Genomic DNA, 10,667 nt, shown 5'->3' on the forward strand with positions numbered 1-10,667 from the left:
GACTGGTCCTTGGAAAGAGACATCATGCTTGGGAGAGTGGAGGGACGGTGCAGGAGAGGAAGGCCCTCGATGAGATGGATCAATTCTGGGAGTGGAGTAGTGGTAATAAATGTGTTTGAGACAGAGAGGTTGGCACAGGATAGAATGGCATTTAGGGCTCTTGTACATAGGGTCGCTATGAGTCACAAAGGACTGGATGGCACATAACAACAAAAACAAATAGAAAGTAAGGCAAATAAATACATTGTGACATAGGGGATTGGAAATGAAACAGCTACACACAACTTGGACAAATTTCAAGAGGAAAAACAACAGAAACAAGTGGATACAAACGAGTACATATTAAATGTTTTCTTTATTTTAAGTTCAACAAAGGGCAAACCTAATTTATGGCTATGGAAGTAAGAACAGTAGTTTCTCTTGCTGGGGCAGGTGTATACTTGGGGTAGAATCTGAGCTGTACCCTTAAGATTTGTGCATTTTGTTGTGTTGCTAGGTATCAAGTCAGTTCAAACTTAAGGTTACCCTAGAATAACAGAAAGAATTGATAATCCTGTGTCAGCTTCACAGTAATAGTTATCTTCAAGCCAATTCCTGCAGCCACTTCGTCAATCCATCTGTATGCTTTTTCGTTTGTGTTTGTGTTTGTTTGTTTTTTCGGGTTTTTTTGGGGTTGGTTTTTTTTTTGCCTCAAGAAACTGAAAGTTCATAAATTCCTTGCTTTTACAGTCATCACATTCTGGTCAGGGAAGATGGATACTAAGCCAGCTAGATCCATATAGATCCATATAGGCCCTTGTGATATTTACCCGACTCTCCGGTCCCCACAAGCAAGAGGTGTCACTCAAGAGAGACCTCAACTAGTCTCCCTGGTCATCTCTGAGAGGGCCATATTTTTCCCCCTCATAGTTATTTGCATGCAAAACTCACTGCTGTTGAGTTGGAACTGACTCATAGCTGACTCTCATGGGGTTTTCAGAGGCTGTAAATTAACTTCATGGGAGCAGCTGGTGGATTTGAGACTCCTACCTTCGTGTTAACAGAACAATTCCTTATCCACTAGGCCACTAGAATTCCCTATAGTCATTAAAATGACTTTCAATTATCTATTTATGTGTGTGTTACCTGGAAGCTCCCTGAGGGCAGCCCTATGGCTTCTCTGGTTACTTAGAGCTGAGGCTGGCATGGAGAGATGTTCCTAACAGCTGGCATAGATTTAAATCAATGTAGCAACAAGCACAGCAATTTTGACCTGGGAGAAATAAACCCAAGTTCTTTTTTTTTTTTTATAAACCCAAGTTCTAAGACTCATGGAAGAGAGTGAGGAACTGAACTCTCTCTGAATGAGTGACAGCTTTGAGGGATGGAAAAGGGGCTTTGGTATCTAGTAGGGGGTTAGGCAGAAGACACAAGAGCAGAAACCTGGAAGTCCGGCTGAAAGAGACCAAGTTATTAAAAAACCGTATTCTGAAGTGCCTTTGGTGTAAAGATCGTGTTGCTGTTAGATCTCATCAAGTTGAGTATAACATTATAGCGACCCTATGAACAACCTATTTGAGCCTTGTCCTATTCTGTGTCATCCTTACAATCTTTGACACACTCAAGCTCACTGCTGCAGTCATTATGTCAATCCACCTGGTTGAGGTCTTCCTCTCCTCCTTTGTCTCTCCACATTTGCAAGCATGATGTCCCTCTCCATGAAATAAACTCTTCTAGAAATATGCCCAAAGTATGTGAGTCGAAGCTTCATCATCGTTGTCTCCAAGGAGCACACTGGTTGCACCTTCTCCAAGACATACCTGTTTTTCTTTTCCATGGGATGTTCAGCACTCTTCTCCAACACCACAGTTCAAAAGCATCAATTCTTCTTCTGTCATCCTTATTCATTGTCCAGCTCTCAGCAGCATAGCAAATGAATCTAGCCTGACCTGACCTGACAGGGCCATGTGCTCTACTACCCCTGAAGGAGACCTCACGTTCCTTCCTCCCCACCATACTCTGAAAACAGTCCCCCTCCCCTGGTCACTTGATCCAGAAATCTGGGCAAAAGTTGGATAAAGAAACAGAGAGGGAGCAGTGGGACAATGGGGTCAGGGGAATCAGTGCAGGCTGGCCTCAGTGTCTGCAGGCTGGAGCAGGGCATAGACTAACAAAATCACATAAACGTTTTCTTTTTTTCCCCATCTTGTGTTGTAAAAAATGTACGTGAAACAAATTTCTTGCTCAGAGGCACAAAGTCCTTCCCTTCCTCTCCAGCTCGCTCCAGTCTCCCAACCCTCATTCTTCACACATCCGTCTTCAAAGAATTGTCCCCTTCCAGGGTCACCTCAGAGTCTAGCCTTGAGCCCTGCTGCCATGGAACTGAGCCCAGGGCAGGGACTGGAGACCGTGGGTCCCCTATCTTCACCTGTCATGACTGCGTTCCTGGCCAGCCTTCCATTTGCTAAGGTAGGATGAAAGGGAAGAACAGATCCTGCAGCTCATCTCAGAAGCTCAACTACGGCAATAAGCAAGACAGAGAAGAAGTGAGGAGGAATTTACAGACCAAAAGCCAGAGACAACAAGTCTCAGGAAAACAGAGGCAGAGGAGGAGTCCAAGAGAGAAAATAGAATTAAATTCCATTTAACAGACCTTTATTAGCGCCTACTGTGTGCCAGGCCCAGAGGGAACATTGTGTACAAAGCACAGACAACTCCCAGGCATTTGGCTGAGTGATGAAGAGATGATGGTGCGGGTAACCAAGCTAGGCATAGAGGGGGTGGCCAGCTGAAGGGTCTGCCGGATGATGACTGGGCTGGAGCAAGGATAAGGAGGAGCAGAAAGGACCTCAAACAGCTGAGAGAGAGCTGGCTGGCTGGAGGGTTGTGGTCCTGTTCACACTTTCAGGGGTCCTCATTAAAATCCCACCCTATGCAGGTGCTGGAGGTGGAAGAGATAAACCAAAGAGTGGGGAGATGTGATGAGAGAGGGATAAGAGGCTGCAATGCTGCGGGCTGTGATTAAAAGGCGGGGGGGGGGGAGATGAAGGACCCCCAGAAGACAGAGAAGGTGTGATGACCCCTGAAGTAGACGGAGAGCCCAGAGACATGAGGCCCAAGAGGAATCTGGTGAGGCCAAGAAGGAGCGTCAGGAGTGGAGGGAGCCAGGGCTGCCACTCTGGGCCTATGGGGCTGACCAACAAAGATCCCTCCACAGGGCCTGTGAGGGGAGCACAGATGGCTTCCCTAAACTTCCCCACTGTTCCAGGGGTCCTGCTGGATTCTGGGGGGTTCCCACAGAGGCACAGAGGCAGAGGAGAATGAAATCCTTCATTCCTGGGCCCCCATGCCCAGACTTCCACCCCAGAGCCCTTGGCTCCTGGCCTTACCAGGAGGGTCAGGAGCCCGGAGCTGTCGGGGAACCCTGGGGACCTTGGGGGTAATTGAAAGCAGGACTAAGACATTAGAAACCATAACGCCGACTCCCTGGCTCCCCCAGGACAGCTCCTGGTTTTCTTCTCCCCCATCCTCTCTGCTGCTGACAGCTCTGCTTTCTCAGACCCCACCAGCTGTGCTGCTGACCCTCTTCCTCAAACCAGCTAGAAGGGGCCTCCAAGCAGAGGCACCTAAAGCCACTCCCAAGGGTCCTCTCGCTGTGCAGGGATAAGTCCCTAAGATCAGCAACGGGAGAAGAAGAGAGGCAATTTTAGGAGCTGTGAGGCAGGAGAGGTTCCCAACTGTCAGGGGCCCAGCAGCACCAGCGTGGGGTGTTGGCCAGGCCTGGGCTGAAGCAGGGACAAGACAAACACCACACCAGGGCGGCAGGAAGCAGGAGTTCAGAGCAGAAATTTCATGGCCTGCAGTGCCCCTCCCAAGTCTCTCTCCCTTCCTCAAGATCTGTTTCTATCCTTCTCTCCCCCTGCACTCCTCCTCGTCCTTGTCATTGCCTCTGACAGAACAGGAAGTTGCACGTTTGTCTGCCTGATGGGAAGGCCCTCCTCTTGCTCCTTTGTTGAAGATTCCAGGATTCCCAGATCCCATGTTCAAGCTGGCATGGGAGTCTATCCCCTCCCCTCTCTCGGTCTGTCCCTGTCCCTGGCTCCCCAGTTAGACTGACATTTTCAAACACCTACTCCACCACTTCCTGGCTCCGTGGCCTTGGGCAAATGACTTAATGTCTCTGGGCCTCACTTATCTCAAGAGTGAAATGGGATAATAGTTCGAATATCCTAGGGCTGTTATGAAGATTAGACTAAATGAGATAATTAAGGCAAGTGTTTAGCACAGGCCTGGTGGGGGAAAAGATCTAGCTACCTTTGGCTTTCTCCTCATCATGGTCTCTACCTCTTACCTCCCTTTATCTGACATAGTCTTTCTCCCACTCTCTATTTGCATCCTCCTCTGTTTCTAACATTATCTCCCCTTGTTTTTTCTTCCCATGTCTGGCTCTACCTAGAGCCCTCCAGAGGGCTTACCTGACCCTACTCCAATGCCAGCTGGCATGGCTGGCCCAGGTAGGGATGGAGTGGAGGGTGTCCAGGAAGATTTTTAATTCAAACATGGAATTCCCAGGAACAGGATCACGTCTGGGCCTGAACATGAATCACAGTTGGTGGGGAGAATGTGTTTGTCTGTGGCCCTTCCTGGCTGGGCAAGAGAGCTGGGGGCTCAGCCTGGCAGCCACGTGGAGAAGGGGGAACTTGCCCTAACTTCTCTGACCGCCTCCACACCTGGGTGCAGGCCAGGCAATGAGGCAACCGTCCCAGAGCCCAGGACTGAGAGGGGAAGCCCACCACTCTTGACTTGCCTCACTGCCATAATTCTCTAAGCCTTTCATCCCCCATCCCAAACCCCAGCAGAGGTAGGTTGCCTCTACAGAGCCAGCATCTCCTATTTCTGTTTCTATGTCTGTCCCTCACACTTTCTGTCTCTATGCGTGTCACTCAGCCTTGAGCTATGACTTTGGCAGATGCACCCCAAATTAAGGCAGCTTGTGACAGGAAGCTATGGGATGGAACAGTCTGTATTCTTCACCTGGACCAAATATCTCCTTCTTGGTGGGAAAGTACACCGTGGACCTATGAAGGCAGAGCAGAGAGTGATGAAGAGTAGGAACTCATCAAATGTGAACTGAATTGAAGGTGGGCAAACAGAAGCCCCCCAACAGGGAATTGAATGGCCACACCAGCAGCAGGCAGGAGCAGGGAGCTCAAGCCTGCGTCTCAGCAGGGAGTCTTCTCTGGGGGCCAAGACTGGTCTCAACTAGCCTTAGACACCCCCACACCTGGGACCCTGCCAGACCCCCCACATCACTCTTCGGGCAGGAGGCCAGATAGGTGAACCACTAAGATACCCCCCTCACTTCCATATTCCCAGCACATCTTTGCCTCAGGTGCAAACCAGCTTCAAGAAGAGAGTTTAGGCTGTAGACATGGAGAAGGGCAGACACTGGCAGGGTCACACAGAAGCTGGGACAGGGGCCCTGTTGTCCTGGCAGCCAGCCTGGGCCTGTCTTAGGGATTCTGGGGCAATACTATGCTAAGGGCCAGACTCAAAGCAGGATTCTTGTGGGGAAGTGCTAAGGAATCCTTAAACATGTGGGCAGCTAGGCCAGGGGTGGAGCATCCCATCAGGCCAGGACAGATGTGTGGCTTCCTGTCCTTCCCGACAGATACAAACTCAGAGACACAGAATTTGAGGAAGAGACCAGACGGTTTGGAAGGGACCAAGAAACAAACTCAGAGACACAGAATCAGGCAAAAAAGACAGAGACACAAAGAAGGAAAAATGTGAGAGTCAGAGAGATAAAGAAGTCAGGAAAAAACCACACTATCTAAAAAATCACAGAGCAACAGCGAGGTGGCATCAACAATACAGAGATCTAGAAAATCAAGATTGGGGGTAGGGAAGCAAAACAACAACAACAACAAACCAATTGGGAGGAAATCACAGAATGATGGGAAAGACCAAGAGACAAAAAGATCAAGAGGCAGAGAGATGGGAGCAAGGCAAAGGGAGTGGAAGGAGTGAGGCAGAGAGAGAAGCAAGCAGCGGGAGTAGGAAAAGCAGGTGACAGAAGAGAATCTCCCGGTCTCCAGTCTCTACTGCCTGGGTCTCCCCAGGGTGTGGGTCCCCCCCTTTGCTATTCTTTGGTTTCTATAGCAACAGGGAGGGCAGCACTAAATTTGCATACAAATTTACATCCTTTCTGTCTGCATAATTCAACAGGTTCTGTGCATATTCATGAGACAGTGAATGAAGGTGACTCTCAATCTTTGCTCAAGAACATGGTCATGTCTCCAGTTCTGGCTTGTGATCTGACCTGCCGAACTCTTAATATCCCATTTTCCAAATTCTCCTTTGGGCTTTCCCACGTCTAGTTCTTTCCTCAGGTTGTGGCCCTCTTCCAGCTAGGAATGTCATTCCTTCAGTGTCAATCTTGTTACCAGTTTCCATGTACACAGGTTAACTCCTAGTGGGGTGAAGATGGCAGAGGATGTCCCATATTCGTCCTGGCTCCCTGGTGGAGGCCAGGCTCAGCCAGACTCCATCCAGGTGCTTCTGACCTGTCAACAAGGGGAGCATGTGAATGGGTCACATTGGAAGAGGCTGCGCTTAAGGCTAACACATCTACTAGCAGGGAGAAACCTGGGGCACTATGACCACATGGAAACCAACTAAGACTCAACAGCCCTGGATCTAATCAGGATAATCAGAGGAGCTAGGACAGAGCCAAAAGAAGTTTCAGGAACAAAAGGCTGATGTGGCTCATTTTTGAGTGAGGGCTATGGTAAAAAGACTTTGCAGATTGCCTGACCTTGAAAGCCCTGGTGGACTCCACAGTTAAGACGAAAGATGCTTTTTCCAGGGACTTTCTCTGGCCATAATGTTGACTTTTTTGGATACCTCAGCGTTATTCCTCCCGTCTTCTCTAAAACACAAATATGATTCCCCACAGCACCCTCCCTTTAAAGCCGTCAACAACTCCCTACCATCCTCAGCATAGAGGCACAGCTCTTTAGCCAGTTAGTTCCTTTGAGTAGAGGCCCTTTCCTTCCTGAGACTCCCTCCTCACACTGCCTGACATTGTTGTTGTTTAATGCCGTCGAGTCGTAGACGACTCAAAGCGACCCTATGAACAAACAGCCTGAGCACTGTTCGTACATAGAGTTTCTGGAGGCAAGTCATTTTGGAAGTGGATGCCACTCCTGCTTCCAGGCTTGATTTAGTCGGGAAGCTCCAGCCAACACTGTCTACCATGGGTGCCCATTACCACGATTGGCACATCACTGTCACAGGCTTCAGCCTCATAGCAACCACGAGTTACCTCTGTACAGCAATGCACAGACCAGTGCTATACCACTTAGAAGAATGTTTGCATCTTGCTAATCTTGTCTACACACTCCAGGCTGTGTCTCACCTCTATGCCTTGGCCTGTCTTCCCTTCATCTAGAATGTCCTATTTCTCCTAGGTAATTTTTCAAGATTCCAAGCAGGCATTATATCCTCTTCTTTAAATTCTCCTTTTCCCAAAAGCCTGAGGCCTCCTCTGAATTCCTGCAATCTTGAGAATTTCTCCTAGATGCGTATTTACATTATAGTCAAATTATATTCTGGTGGCACAGTCCCTATGGAGTTTAGTTGCTAACCCAAATGCCTCCCTGGCAGTTTAAAGCCAACAGTAGCTCTGCGAGGGAAAGATGGATAGTCTCCTAACTTGTGATTTACAGCCTAACAACCTATTGGAGGGTGAGCTATGGGTTGGTTCTGACTCCATGAAAATAAGAAATACAACTATAGTTCTCACAGGAATGGAAGCTCTGAGGCAAGTGACTGTATTTATCACATGACAGTGGTAGATGTGTGCTGAATAATTAGGTTCATTTTGGACCAGATTTCAAGGCTAACCTGTATATTCTCTTAAAATTCCAGAGCCCCATCCCTACAGTCTGTAAAGGGATAAGCCATCCCTTTATAAATGCTGCCATCTTGTGGCCACATCAGAAGTGCAGCTAGTGCAACACGCCCTTGGAATAAGGCCTGCCCTGGCTGTTGGTCCAGGAAACTGGTGCAGGAGGGAATGGGGATATAGACTCAGATGATGTTAAACCCTGAGAGTGTTCAGACCCAATCTAGGGAGTTCCAAGTAGACAGGATGGCACCCAATCTAGGGAGTTCCAAGTAGACAGGATGGCAAAAGAGCAGATTCGAGACAGAAAACCTCATAGCTCTTGTGGAAAGGGTGAAGCATTTTCCTTCTTTCTTCTCATTCTATTCCCGTCCCAGGGCCCAAGGGCTGAAGCTGTCCCATGTTTCTGCGGTGGGTAAATCAAGCAAAAAAGTTTAGATCTTGTCCTGTAATCTGGACATGGGATGACTAAAGAACAGAGGAATGACAAGAACAGATTTGGTGTGCCCACACACTGGAGGTACAATCTTCAGTATTTACTGACCACCTTTTGCTAGGCAACGTTCCAGATCCTTAGGAAGGTCAGTGAATAAAACAAAGATTCCTGGCCCTCAGAGTTTAATATGCTCATTACAGGGAGCAGACAATAAACAAAACCTATTTTTTACATAAATTATGTTAGATTTATAAACCTACATAGAAAAAATAGAACAGGGTAATAGAAATCAGAAGTGCTTACTTGTAGTTTTCAATGAAGTGATCCAAGTAGGGCTCCTAAAGTGTTTATTTGAAAAAAATCTTGAAGGAGAGCCATCAGGCATGTATGGGAAGAAAATTATAAACAAAGAACGGCCAGTGGCTTGGTGTGGAGGAGAGTTCACAGGGTAGGAAAACAGAGATCAGCAAGGAAACCCTTGTAAGATAATGAGTCACAAACAGAGGCTGTGGGGATGGAGAGACCGAAGCCTACTGTTGTCAAGCCAGTTTGACTTATAGCGACCCTATGACAAGGCAGAACTGCCCTACAGGGTTTCCAATGCTGTCATCTTTGTGGAATCAGACTCACATCTTACTGGTGAGTTTGAACCACCAACGTTTCAACACTAGCCAAATACTTAACTATTTTGTGTGCCATGAGAGCTCCTTGGGGGTAGACCTGGGAGGGAAAAGTAGAAGGACTCAGCATCAGTCCTTATCAACTTGAGTATGAGAAATATGTTACTTCTCTGGGTATTTCAGGAGCTCTGGTGGCCTAGTGTGTAGGATGCTGGGCTGCTAACTAAAAAGCTTTAAGTCTTTAATGGTTCGAATTATTAGCCATGCCTCTGAAGAAGGACGGGCAATCTCCTCCCATTAAGATTTATAACACTGGAAACTCAGTATGAGTCAGAATCAACGGAAAGGCAATGAGTTTTTAAGTTCTGCATTTCAATGTTAACAAACTTTCTATAGATCCCATGTCTAAAGCATGTAGTAGGACTACTCAACATATTACATCCTGGCTGACCTCACACCATCAGTACACATCACAGTACCAGCAATCTCCTCAACCTCATTTCTCAACTCTAGTGACTGTTCCTCCAGGTGGCTCAGCTATGCATTCCCATGCCCTCATTTCCGTCTTGTTTGAGGAACTCAATCATCTACAAGGGAGTCTGGTCCCAAAGCTCTGGGGGACCCAACAGAAGTCAACGACTGGGGCAGGGACTCCCATTCCCTTAACCTCACAGAAGCTCATCAGACAAACACTTAAAATCTTTATTTCCTAAGTTATTCTCTGGACCTCTGTTCAAAGGGAGATCAGAGGCACTGTAGGTGGAAGGCAGAGTGAGGTCTTAAGCAATCCTGGAGCCAGGAGAGACCCCACACCTGTCACTCCTCACAGCAATCCCTTCTCCCACTCTAGGGCGAAGGGGAAGCAGGTTGGCAAGCACCACTTCTGTTGGAGATCTTGATCAGTTAGAGGGGTCCAATGAAGAAAGCATTTATCCCAGATACTTGGCGTGGAGCAGGTCCTCAGGGCTGGGTGTCTCGAGCCCTTCTTCGTGGTCGAGGGCCACTGTTCGAGCGAGGAGTGGATCCCAGGCCAGGGGGGGCCCCTGGTGGCTGATAGCCACATTCATTGGGGTCCAGGGGTTCCCGGCTGAGCAGTACCCACACTGCAGGCACATGGCGGCGCACTGTGAGAGGGTCTAGGCCTGTGTCAGGTGAAGCAGGGACCCAGCTGTCCTCAGTCTCCAGGTAGCGCAGCTTGGTGAGCTGATGCAGGCCTGGAACCCGCCTTTTGACAATCTCAGCACAGCTGACAACCTTCCCTGTTGCTCGACCAGAGCCGGAGAACACCACGTGGCGGGTGCTGCCTCCTTCTAACTGCCCCAGAGCCAGCTCCAGGAGGTTGCGGATTTTGCTGCCAGCTTGGACTCGCATTTCCAGGGTATCAGGAGGTAGCTGGGGAATGGGAGAAGCCACGGGGAGCTCCACCGAGCCAGCTTTTCGATAGTGCTCCATCCGACTTGCTGTGAATCCTGTATTCTCTGCAGGGAAGTGTCAGGTGAGTCCTCAGCTGAGAGCACACCCAGGCCGTCCTCCCCTCCATCCTAGATACCCCGGCCCCCCAGCACATGGCCATGCGCTTTTCCTTAGCATTCAAAGGGAAAGCGCTCAATTCCCACACCCCAGCTTCTCAGGGCCCGGCTCATGTCAGTCTCGCCCCAAACAGCCTTAGCACTCTTCCCATCCGAAAGTCCGGATCCCAAACACTGGCTTCTTTGGGGCCGTG

The 10,667-nt window shown here is 48.7% G+C and overlaps 1 protein-coding gene across 1 annotated transcript; it reads right to left on the reverse strand.

Moving 5' to 3' along the window:
* Positions 1-9,904: 9,904 nt before the first annotated feature.
* On the reverse strand, positions 9,905-10,396 carry RPP25L (ribonuclease P/MRP 25kDa subunit-like). The gene has a single exon (XM_006898545.1). The coding sequence runs from the start codon at positions 10,394-10,396 to the stop codon at positions 9,905-9,907; it is 492 nt and encodes a 163-aa protein (XP_006898607.1).
* Positions 10,397-10,667: the final 271 nt, after the last annotated feature.

The sequence above is a fragment of the Elephantulus edwardii genome, unplaced genomic scaffold, assembly GCF_000299155.1.
Source record: "Elephantulus edwardii isolate Elephantulus edwardi_28Jun2011 unplaced genomic scaffold, EleEdw1.0 scaffold00232, whole genome shotgun sequence".
NCBI lineage: Eukaryota > Metazoa > Chordata > Mammalia > Macroscelidea > Macroscelididae > Elephantulus > Elephantulus edwardii.

Excerpts from the sequence above, each read along its gene's own strand:
- RPP25L (XM_006898545.1), bottom strand. The coding sequence starts at position 10,396 with ATGGAGCACTATCGAAAAGCTGGCTCGGTGGAGCTCCCCGTGGCTTCT.